The following is a 25,464-nucleotide window of genomic DNA, read 5'->3' as shown; positions in this document are numbered from 1 at the left end:
CAGTGCAATCCCTATCAAATTACTGATGGCATTTTTCCCAGAAGTAGAGCAAAAAAATTTTTTAATTTGTATGGAAGTGCAAAAGTCCCTAAATAGCCAAAGCAATCCTGAGAAAGAAAAACAGAGCTGGAGGAATCAGGCTCCCTAACTTCAAACTATATTACAAAGCTACTGTAATCAAAACAGTATAGTACTGGCACAAAAACAGAAATATGGGTCAATGGAACAGGATAGAAAGCCCAGAAATAAACCTACACAACCTATGGTCAATTAATCTATGACAAAGGAGGCAAGACTATGCAATGGAAAAAAGACAGTCTCTTCAATAAGTGGAGCTGGGAAAACTGGACAGCTACATGTAAAAGAGTGAAATTAAAACATTCTCTAACACCATACACAAAAATGAACTCAAAATGAATTCAAGACCTAAATGTAGGACCAGATACTATAAAACTCTTAAGAGGAAAACATAGGAAGAACACTCTTTGACATAAATCACAGCAACATCTTTTTGGATCCACCTCCTAGAGTAATGAAAATAAAAGCAAAAATAAACAAATAGGACCTAATTAAACTTAAAAGTTTTGCACAGCAAAGGAAATCATAAACAAAATGAAAACACAACCCACAGAATGGGAGAAAATATTTACAAACAAAGTAACCAACAAGGGATAAACCTCAAAATATACAAACAGCTCATGCAGCTCAATATGAAAAAACTAACAACCTAATCAAAAAATGGGCAGAAGATCTACATATACATTTCTCTAATGAAGACATAAAGATGGCCAAAAAGCACATGAAAAGATGCTAAATATCACTAATTATTAGAGTAATGCAAACCAAAACTCCAATGAGGTATCACCTCACACCAGTCAGAATGGCCATCATTAAAAAGTCTACAAATAAATGCTAGAGAGGATGTGAAGAAAAGGGAACCCTCCTATACTGTTGGTAGGAATGTAAACTGGTACAACCACTATGGAAAACTGTATGGAGAAACCATACATATATCCAGAGAAAACCATACTTCGAAAAGATACATGCACCCCAATGTTCATTGCAGCACTATTTACAATAGCCAAGATATGGAATGGCTAAATGTCCATTGACAGAGGAATGGGGAAAGAAGATGTGGCACGTATATACAATGGAATATTACTCAGCCATAAAAAAGAATGCAATAATGCCATTTGCAGCAACATGGATGGACCTAGAGATTATCATACTAAGTGAAGTAAGTCAGAAAGAGAAAGATAAATAGTATATGGTATCATTTATACGTGGAATCTAAAAAGATGATACAAATGAACTTATTTGCAGAACAAACAGACTCACAGACTTCGAAAACAAACTTATGGTTACCAAAGGGGAGAGGTGGTCGGGGGAGGGATATATTAGGAGTTTGGGATTAACATATATACACTAATATATATAAAATAGGTAATTGAAAAAGACCTACTGTAAAGCACATGGAACTCTACTCAATAATCTGTAATAACCTATATGGGAAAAGAATCTGAAAAAGAATGGATATATGTATATGTGCAACTGAACCACTTGGCTGTACAACTGAAACTAACACAACATTGTAAATCAATTGTAGCCCAATATAAAATAAAAATTAAACTTAAAAAACATGTTATCATATTTGTGCATTTATGTGACATGTACAGATTTTGAAAGATTAAATTAGAAAATCTGAAATAGAAAACAAGAACAAAATAAGACATTGGAAATCTCGAACTTGGGAATGTAAGATTAGAACATGAAGAGCCTAAAATATGGTGAGATTGTTCTTTTGAGGATTTGTAATAGAACAATAAAAAAGTGGCAGGAGCTTGAGGTGAGTAGAGACCTGAGAGAGGAATTTTGTTGGGATAGGAAAGAGTTGATTATGTCTACAGGGTTGTGGGAAAGATGACAGTAAGGAGAAGGGCATTAAAAATACAGAAGAGGAGGGCATGATCAGTGGACCACAGTCATCGTGATGAGGAAGGAGGAGATGGGCTGCAGAGATCAAAAACTCAAATAGAGGAACTCTTCTTAAATAGAAGGAGTGGTCTCCCTTTTTCTGGAATGAAAGGAAGGAAAGGGGAAAAGTTACAAAATACAGGCAGGTGCACACAAGTTTGGGGAATTCATGCCTGCAGGGGAATTCATGCCTGCAGGGTCTTTTTTCCATTGCACTATGACCTAGATGGTGTTCAGGAAGATTAATTTGGCAGTGACTACAAATGAGGAGAAAAGCTAAAGTTGCTGCAGTCATTTGAGTGCAAGGTGATAAACACCTGCAGCAGACTAACAGCAGCAAAAATTGGGAAGAAGGGTCAAATTGCAAAAGTTGTTGCAGAAGACTTAACTTTATTATTATTATTTTTTTCTACCTTCAGTACTCCAGTCTGTCCGCAACATTCCAGGGCTAAAAGTTCCTAGAAACTGGAATGGGAGCCATATGGTAAATAAAATAGTTAAAATAGAGAAGTTTTGCATCAACATAGTTCTGAATCACTAGCAACCTTCTACCTTGGAGTAGTGTTGAAGAGAATAACCTTCTCCAGCAGTTAATTCTATCAATTATCCAGCAGATCCTTTGAGAGCACTTCAATTGGATTCTTTTTAGGGAAGATCTTAAACATCATGATCACTAAAATATTTAACATTTGGGATAAATTAAGCCAAGTTTTCTAACAGCATGTGAAGCAAGTTTTGTTTTCTTTAACAGATATTAATGAATGTCAAGAATCCAGCCCCTGTCACCACCACTGTTTCAATGCCATAGGAAGTTTTCACTGTGGATGTGAACCTGGGTATCAACTCAAAGGCAGAAAATGTGTGGGTAAGAAGAGGGCTATGAATTCAAAGCAGTAACATCTTTGTAACTTTTTTTTTTATTTATTTTTTTATACAGCAGGTTCTCATTAGTCATCAGTTTTATACACATCAGTGTATACGTGTCAATCCCAATCACCCAATTCAGCAAACCACCATCCCCACCCCCCCACCGCTTTCCCATCTTGGTGTCCATACGTTTGTTCTCTACATCTGTGTCTCAACTTCTGCCCTGGAAACCAGTTCATCTGTACCATTTTTCTAGGTTCCACATACATGCATTAATATACGATATTTGTTTTTCTCTTTCTGACTTACTTCACTCTGTATGATAGTCTCTAGATCCATCCACGTCTCAACAAATGACTCAGTTTCGTTCCTTTTTATGGCTGACTAATATTCCACTGTATATATGTACCACATCTTCTTTATCCATGCAACTGTCGATGGGCATTTAGGTTGCTTCCATGAACTGGCTATTGTAAATAGTGCTGCAGTGAACATTGGGCTGCATGTGTCTTTTTGAATTATGGTTTTCTCTGGGTATATGCCCAGTAGTGGGATTGTTGGATCATATGGTAATTCTATTTTTACTTTTTTAAGGAACCTCCATACTGTCCTCCATAGTGGCTATATCAATTTACATTCCCACCAACAGTGCAAAATGGTTCCCTTTTCTCCACACCCTCTCCAGTATTTGTTTGTAGATATTCAGATGATGTCTATTCTAACAGGTGGGAGGTGATCCCTCATTGTAGTTTTGATTTGCATTTCTTTAATAATTAGTGATGTTGAGCAACTTTTCATGTGCTTCTTGGCCATCTGTATGTCTTCTTTGAAGAAATGTCTATATAGGTCTTGTGCCCATTTTTGGATTGGGTTGTTTCTTTTTTCAATATTGAGCTGCATGAGCTCTTTATGTATTTTGGAGATTAATCCTTTGTCGGTTGATTCGTTTGCAAATATTTTCTCCCATTCTGAAGGTTCTCTTTTCATCTTATTTATGGTTTCCTTTGCTGTGCAAAAGCTTTTAAGTTTCATTAGGTCCCATTTGTTTATTTTTGTTTTTATTTCCATTACTCTAAGAGGTGGATCAAAAAAGATCTTGCTGTGATTTATGTCAAAGAGTGTTCTTCCTATGTTTTCCTCTAAGACTTTGATAGTGTCCAGTCTTACATTTAGGTCTCTAATCCATTTTGAGTTTATTTTTGTGTATGGTGTTAGGGAGTGTTCTAATTTCATTCTTTTACATGTAGCTGTCCAGTTTTCCCAGCACCACTTATTGAAGACACTGTCTTTTCTCCATTGTATATCCTTGCATCCTTTATCATAGATTAGTTGACCATAGGTGTGTGGATTTATCTCTGGGCTTTCTATCTTGTGTCATTGATCTATGTTTCTGGTTTTGTGCCAGTATCATATTGTCTTCATTACTGTAGCTTTATACTACAGTCTGAAGTCATGGAGTCTGATTCCTCAAGCTCTGTTTTTTTCCCTCAAGACTGCTTTGGCTATTCAGAGTCCTTTGTGTCTCCATACAAATTTTAAGAGTTTTTGTTCTAGTTTTGGAAAAAATGCAATTGGTAATTTGATAGGGATTGCACTGAATCTCTAGATTATTGGGGGTAGTACAGTCATTTTCACAATATTGATTCTTCCAATCCAAGAACATAGTATATCTCTCCATCTGTTGGTATCGTCTTTAATTTCTTTCAGGAGTGTCTTATACTTTTCTGCATACAGGTCTTTTGTCTCCCTAGGTAGGTTTATTCCTAGGTATTTTATTCTTTCTGTTGCAGTGGTAAATGGGAGTGTTTCCTTAATTTCTCTTTCAGATTTTTCATCATTAGTATATAGGAATGCAAGAGATGTTCTGTGTATTAATTTTGTATCCTGCAACTTCACCAAATTCATTGATTAGCTCTAGTAGTTTTCTGGTGGCATCTTTAGGATTCTCTATGTATAGTATCATGTCATCTGCAGACTGTGACAGTTTTACTTCTTCTTTTCCAATTTATATTCCTTTTATTTCTTTTTCTTCTCTGCCATGGCTAGGACTTCCAAAACTATGCTGAATAATAGTGGTGAGAGTGGACATCCTTGCCTTGTTCCTGATCTCAGAGGAAATGCTTTCACTTTTTCACCATTGAGAATGATGTTTGCTGTGGGTTTGTCGTATATGACCTTTATTATGTTGAGGTAGGTTCCCTCTATGCCCACTCTCTGGAGAGTTTTTATCATAAATGGGTGTTGAATTTTGTCAAAAGCTTCTTCTGCATCTATTGAGATGATCATATGGTTTTTATTCTTCAGTTTGTTAATATGGTGTATCACATTGATTGATTTGCGTATATTGAAGAATCCTAGCATCCCTGGGATAAATCCCTCTTGATCATGGTGTATGATCCTTTTAATGTGTTGTTGCATTCTGTTTGCTAGTATTTTGCTGAGGATTTTTGCATCTATATTCATCAGTGATATTGGTCTGTAACTTTTTTTTTTTTGGAGTATCTTTGTCTGGTTTTGGTATCAAGGTGATGGTGGCCTCATAGAATGAGTTTGGGAGTCTTCCTTCCTCCACAATTTTTGGAAGAGTTTGAGAAGGATGGGTGTTAGCTGTTCTCTAAATGTTTCATAGAATTGACCTGTGACACCATCTGATCCTGGACTTTTGTTTGTTGGAAGATTTTTAATCACAGTTTGAATTTCATTACTTGTGATTGGTCTGTTCATATTTTCTGTTTCTTCCTGGTTCAGTCTTGGAAGGTTATACCTTTCTAAGAATTTGTCCATTTCTTCCAGATTGTCCATTTTATTGGCATAGAGTTGCTTATAGTAGTCCCTTAGGATGCTTTGTATTTCTACAGTGTCTGTTCTAACTTCTTCTTTTTCATTTCTAATTTTATTGATTTGTCCTCTCTCTCTTTTTCTTGATGAGTCTGGCTAATGGTTTATCAATTTTCTTTATCTTCTCAAAGAACCAGCTTTTAGTTTTATTGATCTTTGCTATTGTTTTCTTTGTTTCTATTTCATTTATTGATTTCTTCCCTTCTTCTAACTTTAGGTTTTTTTTGTTCTTCTTTCTCTAGTTCCTTTAGGTGTAAGTTTAGATTGTTTATTTGAGATTTTTCTTGTTTCTTGAAGTAGGATTGTATAGCTATAAACTTCCCTCTTAGAACTGCTTTTGCTGTATCCCATTGGTTTTGGATTATCGTGTTTTCATTGTCATTTGTCTCTAGGTATTTTTTCATTTCCTCTTTGATTTCTTCAGTTATCTCTTGGTTATTTAGTAACATATTGTTTAGCGTCCATTTGTTTGTGTTTTCTACATTTTTTTGCCTGTAATTGATTTCTAATCTCATGGCATTGTGGTCAGAAAAGATGTTTGATATGATTTCAATTTTCTTAAGTTTACTGAAGCTTGATTTGTCAACCAAGATGTGATCTATCCTGGAGAATGTTCCATGTGCACTTTAGAAGAAAGTGTAATCTGCTATTTTGGATGGAATGTCCTATAAATATCAATTAAATCTATCTGGTCTATTGTGTCATTTAAAGCTTCTGTTTCCTTATTTATTTTCATTTTAATGATCTGTCCATTGGTGTAAGTGAGGTGTTAAACTCCTCCACTATTACTTTGTTACTGTCAATTTCCTCTTTTATAGCTGATAGCAGTTGCGTTATGTATTGAAGTGCTCCTATATTGGGTGCATATATAATTGTTATATCTTCTTCTTGGATTCATCCCTTGATCATTATGTAGTGTCCTTCCTTGTCTCTTGTAACATTCTTTATTTTGAAGTCTATTTTATCTGATATGAGTATTGCTATTCCAGCATCTTTTGATTTCCATTTGCATGGAGTATCTTTTTCCATCCCCTCACTTTCAGTCTGAATGTGTCCCTAGGTCTGAAGTGGGTCTTTTGTAGACAGCATATATAAGCATCTTGTTTTTGTATCCATTCAGCAAGCCTGTGTCTTTTGGTTGGAGCATTTAATCCATTCACGTTGAACTTAATTATCAATATGTATGTTCCTATGACCCTTTTCTGAATTGTTTTGGGTTTGTTTTTGTAGGCCCTTTTCTTCTCTTGTGTTTCCCACTGAGAGAAGTTCCTTTAGCATTTGTTGTAGAGCTGGTTTGGTGGTGCTGAATAATTCAGCTTTTGTTTGTCTGTAAAGCTTTTGATTTCACCATCGAATCTGAATGAGATGCTTGCCTGGTAGAGTTATCTTGGTTGTAGGTTCTTCCCTTTCATCACTTTAAGTATATCATGCCACTCCCTTCTGGCCTGTAGAATTTCTGCTGAGAAATCAGCTGTTAACCTTATGGGAGTTCCCTTGTATGTTATTTGTCATTTTTCCCTTGCTGCTTTCAATAATTTTTCTTTGTCTTTAACTTTTGCCAATTTGATTATTATATGTCTCGGAGTGTTTCTCCTTGCATTTATCCTGTATGGGACTCTCTGTGCTTCCTGGACTTGGGTGGCTATTTCCTTTCCCCTGTTAGGGAAGTTTTCGACTATAATCTCTTCAAATATTTTCTCGGGTCCTTTCTCTCTCTCTTCTCCTTCTGGGACCCCTATAATGCTAATGTTGTTGCGTTTAATGTTGTTCCAGAGGTCTCTTAGGCTGTCTTGATTTCTTTTCATTCTTTTTTCTTTATTGTGTTCCACAGCAGTGAATTCCACCATTCTGTCTTCCAGGTCACTTATCCGTTCTTCTGCCTCAGTTATTCTGCTATTGATTCCTTCTAGTATAGTTTTCATTTCAGTTATTGTATTGTTCATCTGTGTTTGTTTGTTCTTTAATTCTTCTAGATCTTTGTTAAACATTTCTTGCATCTTCTCAATCTTTGCCTCCATTCTTTTTCCAGGTCCTGGATCATCTTCACTATCATTATTCTGAATTCTTTTTCTGGAAGGTTGCCTATCTCCACTTCATTTAGTTGTTTTTCTGGGTTTTATCTTGTTCCTTCATCTGGTACATAACCCTCTGCCTTTTCATCTTGTCTTTCTGTGAATGTGGTTTTTGTTCCACAGGGTGCAGGATTGTAGTTCTTCTTGCTTCTGCTGTCTGTCCTCTGGTGGATGAGGCTACTAAGAGGCTTTTGCAAGTTTCCCGATGGGAGGGACTGGTGGTGGGTAGAGCTGGCTGTTGCTCTGGTGGGCAGAGCTCAGTGAAAGTTTAATCCACTTGACTGCTGATGGGTGGGGCTGAGTTCCCTCCCTGTTGGTTGTTTGGCCTGAGGCAACCCAACACTGGAGCCTACCTGGGCTCTTTGGTGGGGCTAATGGCAGCCTCTGGGAGGGCTCACGCCAAGGAATACTTCCCAGAACTTCTGCTGCCAGGGTCCTTGTCCCAACGGTGAGCCACAGCCACCCCCCGCCTCTGCAGGATACCTCCCAAAACTAGCAGGTAGGTCTGATTCATTCTCCCCTGGGGTCACTGCTCCTTCCCCTGGGTCCCGATGTGCACACTACTCTGTGTGTGCCCTCCAAGAGTGCAGTCTCTGTTTCCCCCAGTTCTGTCGAAGTCCTGCAATCAAATCCCAGTAGCCATCAAAGTCTGATTTTCTAGGAATTCCTCCTCCCCTTGCCAGACCCCCAGGTTGGGAAGCCTGACGTGGGGCTCAGAACCTTCACTCCAGTGGGTGGACTTCTGTGGTATAAGTGTTCTCCAGTGTGTGACTTACCCACCCCGCAGTTATGGGATTTGGTTTTACTGTGATTGTGCCCCTCCTACCATTTCATGTCTCACTGTGGCTTCTCCTTTGTCTTTGGATGTGGGGTATCTTTTTTGGTGAGTTCCAGTGTCTTCCTGTCGATGATTATCCAGCAGCAAGTTGTGATTCTGGTGTTCTCACAAGAGGCAGTGAGAGCACGTCCTTCTACTCCGCCATCTTGGTTCCACTCTCCCTTTGTAACTTCTTAATGGTGCCTTATCTAATCCATGTGCCATGTCCTGGGCTGGATTGTAATACCATGCATCATGTATGTGATCCATGCAAAAACAAAGCAAATGCTCTGCTCTACAGATTTCATCTTCTAATTACATAACCATTTTTTTTAACATTTCCTGTATTTTGTTACCAATTTTTTTCACAAAATCATAATTTATATGTATATATTTATATATAATGTATAAATATATAATTTTCCTTTTTCTAGGAGGAGGAAGTGGTTGGTATGGCTACCAGCTATGTTTAGTAATATTTTATTTTTTTATCATAACGTTTTAAAATAAAGTGTGTTACATAACTTGATTTAAACACTTTAACCTTACACCATGATTATATAATCATCTGTATTAGTTTATGATATCCTTAAAATCTGAAGGTATAATTTTTATGCAAAGGCGGAAGAAATCACTTTCTCAATCTGCATTACCTATGTTCTTTCATCAAGATGTAAATGAGTGTAGACAGAATGTATGCAGACCAGATCAGCACTGCAAGAACACCCGCGGTGGCTATAAATGCATTGATCTTTGCCCAAACGGAATGACCAAGGCAGAAAACGGAACCTGCATTGGTGAGTGTCTGGCTGTCTCAGCTACTGTGATTCATTTACCATCAACAAGCCACATAAGCCATTCATTCTTAAACTAAATGATTAGAATAAATATAATCTAAAAAGGAAATATCTTTTTCTATAGGTTTTTTACTCCCAACTTCTAGTATTGTTGAGCTCTGGGGTCCCAGGGTCATGGCCCTACCAGGAAATGAAAGCTCACCAGGGAGATTTAGCCCATTTTGAACTCCCATCAGTTACACAATTGGTTTATATAGTTTCATATCCACATACATTAATATTATGTCATATAATTTCTAATACTAAATTTAGCATATATATTAAGAATTTTGTTGGAAGGGTTAAGAAAAAAATTGTTTGTAGAGATTTATTAAGTGTTCAAAATAGAAAAAACAGCGATCACATTCTCCCCATGACCTCCTCCAAAAGCCAGAACAATAGGTTCTTTGAAGACAGCCCGGGTCAGGGACATCTGTGTCTGAAAGCACTGGAAACCTTCAGTGAATCACTCAGAGACTTTCTGGTCCAACATCTCACAGCGTTGCTGTAACTTCAATGAACTATATACCAGTCTGAGCCGTGTGGATTAAAGGCTCTTGGTGCTGCAGCCAGGAGTCAGTGCTGTGCCTCTGAGGTGGGAGAGCCAACTTCAGGACACTGGTCCACAAGAGACCTCCCAGCTCCACATAATATCAAACGGCAAAACTCACCCAGAGATCTCCATCTCAACACCAGCACCCAGCTTCACTCAATGACCAGCAAGCTACAGTGCTGGACACCCTATGCCAAACAACTAGCAAAACAGGAACACAACCCCACCCATTAGCAGAGAGGCTGCCTACAACAATAATAAGTCCACAGACACCCCAAAACACACCACCAGACGTGGACCTGCCCACCAGAAAGACAAGATCCAACCTCATCCACCAGAACACAGGCACTAGTCCCCTCCACCAGGAAGCCTACACAACCCACTGAACCAACCTTAGCCACTGGGGACAGACACCAAAAACAATGGGAACTACGAACCTGCAGCCTGCAAAAAGGAGACCCCAAACACAGTAAGATAAGCAAAATGAGAAGACAGAAAAACACACCGCAGATGAAGGAGCAAGATAAAAACCCACCAGACCTAACAAATTAAGAGGAAATAGGCAGTCTACCTGAAAAAGAATTCAGAATAATGATAGTAAAGATGATCCAAAATCTTAGAAATAGAATAAACAAAATGCAAGAAACATTTAACAAGGACCTAGAAGAACTAAAGATGAAATAAACAATGACGAACAACACAATAAATGAAACGAAAAATACTCTAGAAGGGATCAATAGCAGAATAACTGAGGCAGAAGTACACATAAGTGACCTGGAAGACAAAATAGTGGAAATAACTACTGCAGGGCAGAATAAAGAGAAAAGAATGAAAAGAACTGAGGACAATCTCAGAGACCTCTGGCACAACATTAAATGCAGCAACATTTGAATTATAGGGGTTCCAGAAGAAGAAGAGAAAAAGAAAGGGACTGAGAAAATATTTGAAGAGATTATAGTTGAAAACTTCACTAATATGAGAAAGGAAATAGTTAATCAAGTCCAGGAAGCACAGAGAGTCCCATACAGGATAAATCCAAGGAGAAATACACCAGGACCCATATTAATCAAACTGTCAAAAATTAAATACAAAGAAAGCATATTAAAAGCAGCAAGGGAAAAACAACAAATAACACACAAGGGAATCCCCATAAGGTTAACCGCTGATCTTTCAGCAGAAACTCTGCAAGCCAGAAGGGACTGGCAGGACATATTTAAAGTGATGAAGGAGAAACACCAGCAACCAAGATTACTCTACCCAGCAAGGATCTCATTCAGATTTGATGGAGAGATAAAAACCTTTACAGACAAGCAAAAGCTGAGAGAGTTCAGCACCACCAAACCAGCTTTACAACAAATGCTAAAGGAACTTCTCTAGACAATAAACACAAGAGAAGGAAAAGACCTACAATAACGAACCCAAAACAATTTAGAAAATGGGAATAGGAACATACATATCGATAATTACCTTAAATGTAAATGGACTAAATGCTCCCACCAAAAGACCCAGATGGGCTGAACGGATACAAAAACAAGACCCATATATATGCTGTCTACAAGAGACCCACTTCAGACCTAGAGACACATATAGACTGAAAGTAAGGGGATGGAAAAACATATTCCATTCAAATGGAAACCAAAAGAAAGCTGGAGTAGCAATTCTCATAACAGACATAATAGAAAATATGAACAGACCAATCACAAGCAGTGAAATTGAAACTGTGATTAAAAATCTTCCAACAAACAAAAGCCCAGGACCAGATGGCTTCACAGACGAATTCTATCAAACATTTAGAGAAGAGCTAACACCTATCCTTCTCAAACTCTTCCAAAATATAGCAGAGGGAGGAACACTCCCAAATTCATTCTATGAGGCCACCATCACCTTGATACCAAAACCAGACGAGGATGTCACAAAGAAAGAAAACTACAGGCCAATATCACTGATGAACATAGATGCAAACATCCTCAACAAAATACTAGCAAACAGAATCCAACAGCACATTAAAAGGATCATACACCATGATCAAGTGGGGTTTATCCCAGGAATGCAAGGATTCTTCAATATATGCAAAACAATCAACGTGATAAACCATATTAACAAAAAGAAGGAGAAAAACCATATGATCATCTCAATAGATGCAGAAAAAGCTTTCAACATAATTCAACACCCATTTATGATAATACCCTGCAGAAAGTAGGCAAAGAGGGAACTTTCCTCAACATAATAAAGGCCATATATGACAAACCCACAGCCAACAGCATCCTCAATGGTGAAAAACTGAAAGCATTTCCATCAAGATCAGGAACAAGGCAAGGCTGCCCACAGTCACCACTCTTATTCAACATAGTTTTGGAAGTTTTAGCCATAGCAATCAGAGAAGAAAAGGAAATAAAAGGAATCCAAATCGGAAAAGAAGTAGTAAAGCTGTCACTGTTTGCAGATGACATGCTACTCTACATAGAGAATCCCAAAGATGCTACCAGAAAACTACTAGAGCTAATCAATGAATTTGGTAAAGTTGCAGATACAAAATTAATGCACAGAAATCTCTTGCATTCCTATACACTAATGATGAAAAATCTGAAAGTGAAATCAAGAAAACACTCCCATTTACCATTGCAACAAAAAGAATAAAATATCTAGGAATAAACCTACCTAAGGAGACAAAAGACCTGTATGCAGAAAATTATAAGACACTGATGAAAGAAATTAAAGATGATACAAATAGATGGAGAGATATACCATGTTCTTGGATTGGAAGAATCAACATTGTGAAAATGACTATACTACCCAAAGCAATCTACACATTCAATGCAATCCCTATCAAACTACCACTGGCATTTTTCACAGAACTAGAACAAAAAATTTCACAATTTGTGTGAAAACACAGAAGATCCTGAATAGCTAAAGCAATCTTGAGAATGAAAAACGGAGCTGGAGGAATCAGGCTACCTGACTTCAGACTATACTACAAAGCTACAGTAATCAAGGCAGTATGGTACTGGCACAAAAACAGAAAGATATATCAATGGAACAGGATAGAAAGCCCAGAGATAAACCCACGCACATATGGTCACCTCTTCTTTGATAAAGGAGGCAGGAATGTACAGTGGAGAAAGCAGAGCGTCTTCAATAAGTGGTGCTGGGAAAACTGGACAGGTACATATAAAAGTATGAGATTAGATCACTCCCTAACACCATACACAAAAATAAGCTAAAAATGGATTAAAGACCTAAATGTAAGGCCAGAAACTATCAAACTCTTAGAGGTAAACATAGGCAGAACACTCTATGACATAAATCACAGCAAGATCCTTTTTGACCTACCTCCTAGAGAAATGGAAATAAAAACAAAAATAAACAAATGGAACCTAATGAAACTTCAAAGCTTTTGCACAGCAAAGGAAACCATAAGACCAAAAGACAACCCTCAGAATGGGAGAAAATATTTGCAAATGAAGCAACTGACAAAGGATTAATTTGCAAAATTTACAAGCAGCTCATGCAGCTCAATAACAAAAAAACAAACAACCCAATCCAAAAATGGGCAGAAGACCTAAATAGACATTTCTCCAAAGAAGATATACAGACTGCCAACAAACACATGAAAGAATGCTCAACATCATTAATCATTAGAGAAATGCAAATCAAAACTACAATGAGATATCATCTGACACCAGTCAGAATGGCCATCATCAAAAAATCTACAAACAATAAATGCTGGAGAGGGTGTGGAGAAAAGGGAATACTCCTGCACTGCTGGTGGGAATGTGAATTGGTACAGCCACTATGGAGAACAGTATGGAGGTTCCTTAAAAAACTACAAATAGAACTACCATATGACCCAGCAATCCTTCTACTGGGCATATACCCTGAGAAAACCATAATTCAAAAAGAGTCATGTACCAAAATGTTCATTGCAGCTCTATTTAAAATAGCCCGGAGATGGAAACAACCTAAGTGCCCATCATCGGATGAATGGATAAAGAAGAGGTGGCACATATATACAATGGAATATTACTCAACCATAAAAAGAAACAAAATTGAGCTATTTGTAATGAGGTGGATAGACCTAGAGTCTGTCATACAGAGTGAAGTAAGTCAGAAAGCGAAAGACCAATACCGTATGCTAACACATATATATGGAATTTAAGAAAAAAAATGTCATGACGAACCTAGGGGTAAGACAGGAATAAAGACACAGACCTACTGGAGAACGGACTTGAGGATATGGGGAGGAGGAAGGGTGATCTGTGACAAAGCGAGAGAGAGGCATGGACATATATACACTACCAGGCGTAAGGTAGATAGCTAGTGGGAAGCAGCTGCATAGCACAGGGATATCAGCTCAGTGCTTTGTGACCACCTGGAGGGGTGGGATAGGGAGGGTGGGAGGGAGGGAGACGCAAGAGGGTAGAGATATGGGAACATATGTATATGTATAACTGATTCACTGTGTTATAAAGCAGAAACTAACACACCATTGTAGAGCAATTATACCCCAATAAAGATGTTAAAAAAAAAAGTTCAAAATATAATTATTTTAAAACCAAATATTTTTTAAATGTCAAATCAATAACCAGGCAATAAAGTAAATTATATTTCTCCCTAAGTTTGTTCTTTGTGTGCCTATTCTGTACCAGTCAGCCATAGTTAGCAGAACTATGAGCTGCACAATATACAAAACTGAAACTGATAGCATTCCTGCTCTCATGTACTTAAACAATCAACTGGGATAGATCGGGCAACTCCACTCGCCTCACCAAAAAAAAAAAAAAAACTATTATGCAAGTTGGGATGAAATATAAAAGAGGTACAAATAAAATTGTACCAGAGTACTCAAAAGAATGATCATATCTAATAGGAGTGACTATCAGCAGTGCCATAGAAGTGATCACATTTAAATATAGTCTTGAATGGAATGTTAATAGATGGAGGTGGTAGAAAAAGGAAAGAAAAATAGCCCTGTATGAAGGGGAAAGAGCTGGACTTAGAGAAAACATGTTAAAATTCTTCCTCCCTTCTTGACAGCTATCTGACCTTGAACAAGTCTTAAGATGACACAGAAATTTGAGTGTAAGTTTCTCATTTTAAAAAATGGGACATTTTAAGAATTTCATACTGAAGTATTTATTAATGAAGTTAAAATCTGTCTTGGATTTGTTTCAAAATAATGTAAGAGTGGGGGAGGGTGTAGATATAAATGAGGGAGTATTGACCACTTGTTGATACTAGTTGAGGTAAATGGAAGTTTAGTATACTTAAAAAAAACATGGGGGGGGTGTGGACTATCAGATTTCAAAGACTCCTCAGCAATATGGATATAGGTAAATATTTTTCTTAATTTCTAAGAATAGTAGCCAACTCAAAGCATCATATGCAGTTATGTGTAACTAAGTATTTTTAAGAATATTGATTCTGTAATTATGTATAAGATTAATTAGAAATGAGAGAAGCTGAAATATCAGAAGATGTTTAAGAAGCTACAGCAAAAATATAGCTAAATGAGGAAATGGAAAGTGGGGATATATGGGTTTGTTTGAAGAAAGTAGAATTACCCAATCTTGGAAACAGAGAATAGGTTTAAAGATAACTCTGAGGTTCGCAGCCAGGTTGACTGGGGATAAAAGAATACTGTTATTATAAATAAGGGAGTAGTGATAAGATACTAGAGACATGCTGAGTTTGAAGTACTAGTAAAACATGGCGATGGAGATGAGCAGCCAGCAGCTAGAAATATGGGACTGTGGATAAGTAGCAATGTGGAAATGTTGCTGTAAGTCCACATCAGCAAGCTCACTAGAGTCACTAGTATAAATAGGATGGCCAAAAAAGGAGGGATATAGCGAAGGGGGGAAAGCTGAGAAGAAAACTCTTCCCGTAGTAGGGCGCAAGAAGAGGAAAAGGGGCCCGTTAACAAGTGGCAGAGCTGGGACTTGAACCCAGGTTTTCTGACTCCAGGTCTCAACCACGTGGTGACAAATGCAACGTTCTAAGCAATTAAAATGTTCATTTTAAATATAATGACTTGCCGCATAGCACAGGGAGATCAGCTCAGTGCTTTGTGACCACTTGGAGGGGTGGGATAGGGAGGGTTGGGAGGGAGATGCAAGAGGGAGGGAATGGGGGATATATCTATACATATAGCTGATTCACTTTGTTATACAGCAGAAACTAACACAACATTGTAAAGCAATTATACTCCAATAAAGATGTTAATAAATAAATAAATATAATGACTTTAGGTTTTGAAATAGGAAATGTTATTGCTTTTTATTGCCCTCCATGTCTCTAGATATTGATGAGTGTAGAGATGGGACCCATCAGTGCAGATATAACCAGATATGTGAGAATACGAGAGGCAGCTATCGTTGTGTATGTCCAAGAGGTTACCGGTCTCAAGGAATTGGAAGACCCTGTATGGGTAAGTTAACAGGAACTCTTATTGAGTAATAAAGGCTGGGTAACTATTTTACCAGCTTGGTTAGAACCACTCTATCCTCAAATACTTTCTTGCTACAATTAGATTTGTAAGTTGGTTTAAGTAGTCCATTACATAAGTTGAATTACTTCTTAGAGACTTCCTATTGAGCTCAATTTACACTGACTTTCAAGTGATAATAATAACTACTTACGGAGTGCTTACTATGCACTATACATATCAAAGTGAGGCTGTGGTATAATTACCACGACAACTTAATTATGAAGATTAGCTCATTGATTATCTCTCTATGCATGTGATGTAAATGTTTGCATAGATACATTTTATTTGAATATGAAGTGTATCTGTATGTACTACGAAGGTTTAGTTATGAAGGATTAAAATGTGAACACACATTTTAAGTGAATTGATAATTATTACTTTATCTACCATGTTTAGTGCATACTATATGCCATTCCCTGTGCTAAGAATCTCATTTAATTCTCCCAATTACCTATTTGTTTCCATCTTAGTTATAGTTGAATGTAAAGTAAGGCAGGTAACGATAGTAGAAGATGTCTATAAGAAGGTAACCATATGCTTTTTTTTAATACATTTACAATCAAGAAACTGACCTCTAAAATTATATTTCACCTCAGAATATTTACATTTATATGCAGAAAAAAAATTGTGTGAGCTTTTAAATACTAGCTTTTGGTTTGCATGCTATTATATCAGTATTTTTAAAATTGGATGCCTTGGTTGTCTATTTAATTCTTTATAGCAAATTCTTCCATAAAGACTTAGTTCTGTCTTTATGTAGTCCCTAGCATAGTACTTTGCACATAGAAAATGTTTAATGTAGTATCATTATTATGAATGGTTTTAAAATAAGTACTTTTTAATAGCAGGAATATATATCATGCTAGTCTTCTATTTAGATATTGTAATTTGTATATAATTTAACATTTTGATCAGTCATTACAGTGACCTAGCAGAATGAAATGTGTTTATTTGTTCACTAGTTTGACTTGAAGCTGAATGTCAGAAATTGGGCTGGGGGATAAATCAGTGAAGAAGGTAGGGCCATTGCCTTAAAGAGATTTAAAATGTTAATTTTAACTTTTGCCTACTAAAATAATTTTTAAAGCACAATTTACTACTTTTATTCTACTTATTCATATTGTTTTCTTTCATGCCACTGTGGTAATGAATTAAGGAATTTGGTTTTGATCTCTGGTCTTTATTCACTTTTTCAATTTACAAGAAGAGTTAGGAATACATACTCTGTGTTGACCTAGGAATAGAAAGAAAAATAACTTTAATTTTTGAACTTTGAGTTTATCTTAGGAAGAATGATTCTGTATCTTCATTTCCTTCTTTTTAATTTTTTTAAGAAAATGTGCTTGATATGATTATTCATTAATAATTATTGATGCAAAAGAAACAAAGGAAAATAAAACTGTAGGTGTACATTGTACATTCTTGCATCTGAAACTTTTAATTATATGAAAGATTAGAAGCACTAGTGATCAATATTGTAATTAAATGCGAACTAGAGATCTGACTGCATTCTTCACTCCACCAACAAAATTAAGATCTATATGTTAGCTTTGAACTCTAGTTTTTCTGGATTCAAGACCACATTTTCCATTATGACCCTATATGATTCTACTGTCCATGTAAAACAATCTTCAGGGACAGTCATAGAATCTTTCTATATATTCATAGCTGAATGATGAAAGCTTTTTCAAAAGTTCACAACAGCTGAGAAATTACTGTATTCCCTGCTTTGGAGGGTAACATGATGTCTTCAGTTTGTTTCACAGACTGATTCTTTATTCCTGTGTTTTCTGTGTGTATATGTGTGTATGTTTTTTTTTTCTCTTTTTTATGTATCATGGCACACGAGCAGACATTAATGAATGTGAACAAGTGCCTAAGCCTTGTGCATATCAGTGCTCCAACACCCCCGGCAGCTTCAAGTGTATCTGTCCACCAGGACAACATTTATTAGGGGACGGGAAATCTTGCGCTGGATTGGAGAGGCTGCCAAATTATGGCACTCAGTACAATAGCTATAACCTTGCACGGTTCTCCCCCGTGAGAAACAACTATCAACCTCAACAGCATTACAGACAGTACTCACATCTCTACAGCTCCTACTCAGAGTATAGGAACAGCAGAACGTCTCTCTCCAGGACTAGAAGGACTATTAGAAAAACTTGCCCTGAAGGCTCTGAGGCGAGCCATGACACATGTATAGGTAAATGTCAGCCATATTCCATTTCCTTTCTGTGGGCTCACTTAACGGACCAGAGTCTAAGCATATATACAGCACCTGTGAGAGTTTGGGTGTAGTGAACTACATCTGATCTCAAATCTGGGATGACCCAAGTTTCAAGACATTTACTCTGGCACCTAAAACTATTACCAGTTTTATCAAATGATGTATTTACATGTGTACATTCTGATAATTTATTGTTTTGTTGGCAGTTTCTCTTTTTTGATCACCCCTGAAAGTGTTACTAAATTTAATGCTCTATAGAAATAAAATTCAGTGGCATCCAGAATATGGTTCTTAAAAAAAGAATATGCATATTGCCACCATAATATAATACTATCAGATTATGGCTTTATCTGATGGATGCCAAAGCAGTGGGTTAAAAGTGAAACTCTCAGCTACTGTGTCGACTGCTTGTTCTGTCTGCAACCAGCACTGCCCTGACTGTTGTTACACACTCCCCATGGAACCTCTCAGTTCAATTATTTTGTATGTATGTAAGTCACTGAAAAGACAGTGTAAGCCAGGACAAAACTAACTTGTTTCCATTGTTCTAACATAAGTGCTTTCAGTATCTTTACCTAAACTCAAGTCTGTAATTTAATTTGTTTGCAAAAGTGAAGTGTAATTTCCAACTCAAGAATTGAGACCTTGTCTTCAGTTAAGTTGCAAACAATTCCATCTGTCATTCATTTAATTCAATTTTCTGTGAGTAGCCACAGTTTGCATGTCACTGAGCTATGCACCAAGGGGAATTAGCAAACACAAATTAGCCCCACAGTTTGTTAGAAGAAATGAGAAAGCAAAGAAAGGGAGGAGGGAGGCAAGAGGGGAGGGAAGAAGGAAATTCTGTTTAAATTTGAAGACCTATGCTAACCTCACGTTCTTGAATTTTTCTTAAGCATTCCACACGTTGCTTATTCTCTCCCAGATATGCTCTCTGTTAAACATTTTTTAGATATTTAAAAGAAATACCTTCTGACTTCAGTTTTTGTCATATCTTTTTCTACCCTTCTCCAAGCCCTGTTCCTGCATCGTTATCTTCTTAGACATGATTCCTTAGTCACTCTTAAGCAGACTCAGCTTCTCACATTATCTCCACTCAGCTGGACCTTCAAACCCTCTGGATCCTTACTCTTTAACCTTTAGTCTCTAGGCCCAGATGTTCCCAGAACTTTGCTGTCTGGCTGTCTTGAAGTACCTAAAGCGTAATATGATGCACATGGAATCTTCTCCCTGTGATCAGCTTCCTAGAACTGTGGACAGTGCTAGTTTCTTTTACTCCTTGAACTTGAAACATTCATGGGTTCATTAACGACTCTCAACATTTTGCCCCATATGGTCAAACACTACTTAATTACTAAACCTGTGGACTCCACTGTCCTTGGGAGTATGTCAAACATTGCTCTCAGCCTGCTCCAAACCATTCTTACTGGGTTTTTTCCATTGGTAATTTTGGTAATTTTTCATGCCCATTTTTACCTCTGTTAGTGAAACTTTTCACTATTTTATTGAAACTTTTCACTATTAGTGAAACGTTTCACTATTTTAGTGACAGAATTAACATCTGACATTTTGTCTTTCAATGTTTCTTCTAAATAGTCATTCCAACTGAAGGGTTTTCATATCCTATTAACATTCCATTCTCTGCCTTCGTCTTAGACAACTCTTCTCTTCTACCTTTACTCTCCTGCTCCAAAAATCCTTGTTTATGCTCTGATAAATGAGTGAAACGGTATTTCCCACACCATATACCATCTAGTTGACTTCTAGGTCATCTGAAAGTCCAAGCCATTTGAAGAAAGAGTCCCTGATTAATAACCAGTTCTCCATTTCTTTGTCGCAATCTGTGCCCTGTAGTTTCATCACAGTAGAGTCTTATGAATGTTTTATGTGCCTTTGTGTTTATATTACACTAATATGTTTATATGAATTACCTTCCCAAAACCATCTACTATGTGAGGCACCTACTATTTCAGAGTGAGGACCAATCTTGGAGACTCTAAAGTAAATTTCTATAACTAGTCTATGACTGGATATTTAAGTTTTATTTGGGGGCAATAAATAGACTAAGACATTTAGAAATATTTCTTAAAATATGGAATTTTCTGGCATTGGTACTAATAAAGAAATTTACACTAAGATTGCAGACAGCTTTGGAATTATGTAACAAGCAACCTGCAGTAAACACCAGATGCCTTTAATTAACCATCTAGAATAGACAGTTTACAAAGGATTCAGATTAACACCATGGAATTTTGTTAGACTTGGGCTAAGATTTAGCTTTTTAGGGAATTGATTCCAAAGCTTAATAGGGAAAACAAACGTTGCATTGCTTCTGCACACCAAAATCACACTTGGGGCCACTTTAAAATTCATACTCTGGAAAGTGTGATGTCTACTACTTGGAGTTCAATGTCATTTACATTTCTGTTGTTATCTTAGGTTAAAGCCGATTATAAAGGGAAAAAGTAAAAATATATCAGAAGTTCTGCAGTGAGTGCTTTGGTTAACCAAACTGGGGCAAAAACAATGACAAATATTCGATGAGCGTTTGTCATTAACAGATTTTGAGTCATTGCAATTATCATCTGAGCATATGCACAAAGAACAGGTCCTTTTGCTGAGCCATCTCCAGGGTTTCACTTTGTCTTCCCTTTACTTCCAGCCCTCAGCACTCCTGCTTCCATTTCATACCACATTCTCTTCCTTCTAACACTGGTTGGCACATTTTAATATTAGGCAAAACACAACTGAGACAAGAAATCTGAGGCCTCTCAAATCCCATCCCTGATTCTGAAAGCAAATATCAATTAATTTTTTTACTATCTATTCCCACTCTTTTTATTGCTGTTTTCTTGACTTTGTTTAGTAATAGCAGGTAGCTTAGCTCTTTATAATTTATAAAATGTTTTTCATATATTACATGTTTGAACCTTCCAACAAGCCTGTGAAGTAGGGAGATTGTATCAGTGACTCCTGTTGGCAGAAGAATCAACTGAGATCCTGAGAAGTTAAGTGGCTGGCCCAAAGTAACATAGCAACTATATGTATATCTAGTTGCCATTAGTACTTTACAGTTGTATGAAGTTGGATGAATATTCCTATCACAAAGATAAAACCGCCTCCACTTAATGATATCTGCATATGGGAAAGCTACAGACATGGCTGTTGGAGAGAGAGAGGCTGCTAAACTTTAAACAAAATAGAAACGAGTATTTTCCCAATTAATCTCAATAGAAACTTTATCTTTTAGGTAAATTCTACTGTGTTCTGTCAAGAGTTTAGTACCTTGGTGGTTTAGGATCCTGTACAGGTCTGTTTCATCTGTCATTCCAATATTAATTACTTAACTAATATTGCAATTGGCCAGTTTGGGGCTTCAGCTCATATGTGCTTATACACAGAAGAGATGTTCATATTTTATAATACAGGACAGTTTATATTGTACTCCATTAAAAATATACTGATATGAAACAGCACTGAACGTTTTTAAGCACAAGTATAAAATCAAGTTTTCTGTCGTATGTCAACAACTTGTTTATAGTTGATTCTGCCACAGTTTCTGCCTTTGTTTCGCATGGTTATACACACTGCTTTTTTTCTGCACAGATATTGATGAATGTGAAAATAGAGACACCTGCCAGCATGAGTGTAAAAATACCTTTGGGAGCTATCAGTGTATCTGCCCGCCTGGCTATCAACTCATGCTCAATGGAAAAACATGTCAAGGTGAGAAAACTTTGGGACATTTATTGCTACATCTTAACGTAAAATGAATATAGTGTGAGAAATGTCTTTTTTTTGAATAATTTTTCTTCTAGTTGCTTCCTCTCCTCTCACATTCCCATGGGTCAGACTTATCTATAATCCTTGCTTTTGCAAGCAGGAGAAAGCAATTAAGCAAAGGAAGAGTTGAGAAACACTTTTGGTATGGTCTTACTAGAAGGAGCAAGAATGCCTAAGCCACTTCATATCATATATATATATATATATATATATATATATATATGTTTAAAACTAAATGGAAATAGACCTCTTCAAACATGTTTTCACAGTTCAGCTAAGAAGAAAGGAGAAGAGTGCTCAGTAAATGTACCTCAGTATTAGGCATTATTTTATACTTTGTCTTAGTGATCAGTGGGTAACTGATTAATCCACTCATTCTTTGAGTCAAATGATGAGTAACAATCATGCGACAGTGTTGCAGGATGCAGGAGGTTAAAACAGATGAATAATGTACACTCTCTTCCCTTTATGATCTTAGAGTCTAGTGGAGACAGACATGCAAATAAGTGCATAATCAACATACAAGGTTGTAGGTGTTATAACTTTTAGATAATGTGTAGTGATGGTAGAAAGAAAATCAATCTCAATAGCAAAATTGTTAAACAAAAATGTGAAAGGAGCATTGTATACTGATGAGGTTTAGTATGTTGTAATATGTCCTTGATCAAAAGAATATGAACTTGTATAAATCGTTAAAATCTTCTAAGAAAACACCTCAATTCCATGGACAAAATCTAAAAATATTATATAGGTCTTAATAAGCCTCTGAATTTTATTAGTTTCTGTCATGTATAAAAGACTTCCCTTCACAAAAGACTTGCTAGGATGCAGCTCATGGAAATGTGTTCCAGAAGCCAAGACCAGGATGCACAATGGCTTCACCCAAGTTACCATGAGCTTCCACACGCTTACTCAACCCATTCACCCATCACACTCCCTGAGAGCCCCCACTAATCCTGTGGGCTGGAGAAGGAAAATGAACTCAATAATAACCTTTACTCCCAGCCATCACTCAAACATTTATGAAGAACTTACCCTGTGAGGAACATCTTACTAAGTTTTGAAATACTGGAAGAACATACATACATTATAGTTTTATGTTTTTCCAAAACAACTGTTATCTCATTTTAATCAGCAGTATAGTTTTGTCAAGAACAATAATTTGTACCCATTCTACAGATGATAAAACTAATTCTCAGAGTGGTTATGTGAGTCTCAATGTCCTAGAACCATCGAGAGCAAGGGTAGGACTTGATCACAGATCTCACACTGTCAGGAATGGTCCTTTATCTCTCCTGTGATGCTGTGAACACCAGGGTCATTGTATAGTGGGAGCAGACAGAGGTTAGAGCACTTACGTTGTCCATATTTTATAACTTCTCCAGCTCTTCAACCCAAGAATCCTTCTGAAAAGGTGGCAGTGCACAACACTAACATTACACTCCCAACAGGTACACCAGGCACCAAGGAAGGAAGGGGGTAGATACTAAGCATTTGGAATAACCAGCCAGACTGAAAACTCCTTAGCCAGATTTATATATATATACATATAAATTTATTTATTTTATTTATTTTTGGCTGCACTGGGTCTTCGTTGCCGTGCGCCGGCTTTCTCTAGTTGCAGCAAGTGGGGGCTACTCTTCATTGTGGTGTATGGGCTTCTCATTACAGTAGCTTCTCTTCTTATGGAGCACGGGCTCTTGGCATGTGGGCTTCAGTAGTTGTGGCACACGGGCTCAGTAGTTGTGGCACACAGGCTTATTTGCTCCGCGGCATGTGGGATCTTCCCGGACTGGGGCTCGAACCCATGTCCCCTGCATTGGCAGGTGGATTCCTAACCACTGCGCCACCAGGGAAGCCCCTTTAGCCAGATTTTTAAGGGTTATATTATGTCATATTCTCATTAGAGGATTTTTTTCTTCTGTAAATTATTCCAGTTTGTTTTTTTTAGTTGCCCTTGTCACTCCTTCAGTTCAAAACATTTTTCAGCTTTCACTTGTACTCCAGAGAGTGGAAAAAAATGTGCACAAATCAGAAACAGGTGTCATTTAAAATGTTTGCAATTTAAATGAGTTATATATTTTTGTGGTTTTAAAAAAAGACATGAGGGACTTCCCTGGTGGCACAGTGGTTAAGAATCCACCTGCCAATGCAGGGGATATGGGTTCAATCCCTGGTCCAGGAGGATCCCACATGCTGTGGAGCAACTAAGCCCGTGTGCCACAACTACTGAGCCTGCGCTCTACAGCCCGAGAGCCACAGCTGCTGAGGCCACGTGCCACACCTACTGAAGCCCGCGCACCTAGAGCCCGTGCTCTGTGACAAGAGAAGCCACTGCAACGAGAAGCCCGTGCACCACAATGAAGAGTAGCCCCCACTCGCCACAACTAGAGAAAGCCGTGCGCAGCAACGAAGACCCAATGCAGCCAATAATTAATTAATTAATTAATTATTTTAAAAGTTGTCTAAGAAAAGACATGAGAGACAACAATTATGACCTTTAAAGAAGTCTTTACTCTAAAGAATAACTTGGAGTCTTTATAGCTTTAGAAAGTGTTTGAGGCATTTATGAGGAACAAAATGCTACTTTTCATTCACAGATAAATTTTTGAATCTTTATACATTAGTGATAGAAACATCAGTAATAAAAGGGATATTAAAGTGAATTTGACACTGAATGAGGACAAAGACTAGTCTAAAGTGGAAGTCACCAGACTAAAAAATGAAAAACAAAAACATGACCAATTATAATTTGCCCCAGAAGCAGAGAGGAGAAACTAAAAAATCCGTATGCTAATTTTAAGCACCATTAATCTAATTCTAAAACTGTAAGAACACTACATGTTGGCATTGCATTCGAAATGAGTGTTCTAATCTATCCAAGTTTTAAGAAGCAATTCATAATGTTTGTCAAGAATCTGAATTACTCTACACCCTCTATAAGACAAATGTTTCAAGTATGCTTATCCTAAACTACTTTTTTAATGTATCCAGAGCACTTGGTTAAATG

At 37.1% G+C, this 25,464-nt stretch overlaps 1 protein-coding gene across 1 annotated transcript in view; it reads left to right on the top strand.

Moving 5' to 3' along the window:
* HMCN1 (hemicentin 1) overlaps positions 1-25,464 on the top strand; it is a 522,545-nt gene that overhangs the window by 478,732 nt on the left and 18,349 nt on the right. Inside the window, exons 101-105 of the mRNA XM_033853373.2 lie at positions 2,726-2,839; positions 9,240-9,365; positions 16,256-16,384; positions 18,297-18,647; positions 22,278-22,397. Of these exons, the coding sequence (XP_033709264.1) occupies positions 2,726-2,839; positions 9,240-9,365; positions 16,256-16,384; positions 18,297-18,647; positions 22,278-22,397 (840 nt within the window). The remainder of the gene's footprint in view (positions 1-2,725; positions 2,840-9,239; positions 9,366-16,255; positions 16,385-18,296; positions 18,648-22,277; positions 22,398-25,464) is intronic.

The sequence above is a fragment of the Tursiops truncatus genome, chromosome 1 (genome assembly GCF_011762595.2).
Source record: "Tursiops truncatus isolate mTurTru1 chromosome 1, mTurTru1.mat.Y, whole genome shotgun sequence".
In the NCBI taxonomy this organism is placed as follows: domain Eukaryota; kingdom Metazoa; phylum Chordata; class Mammalia; order Artiodactyla; family Delphinidae; genus Tursiops; species Tursiops truncatus.
The sequence above is the reverse complement of the archived record's forward strand: the minus strand, read 5'-3'. Positions and strand labels throughout refer to the sequence as shown.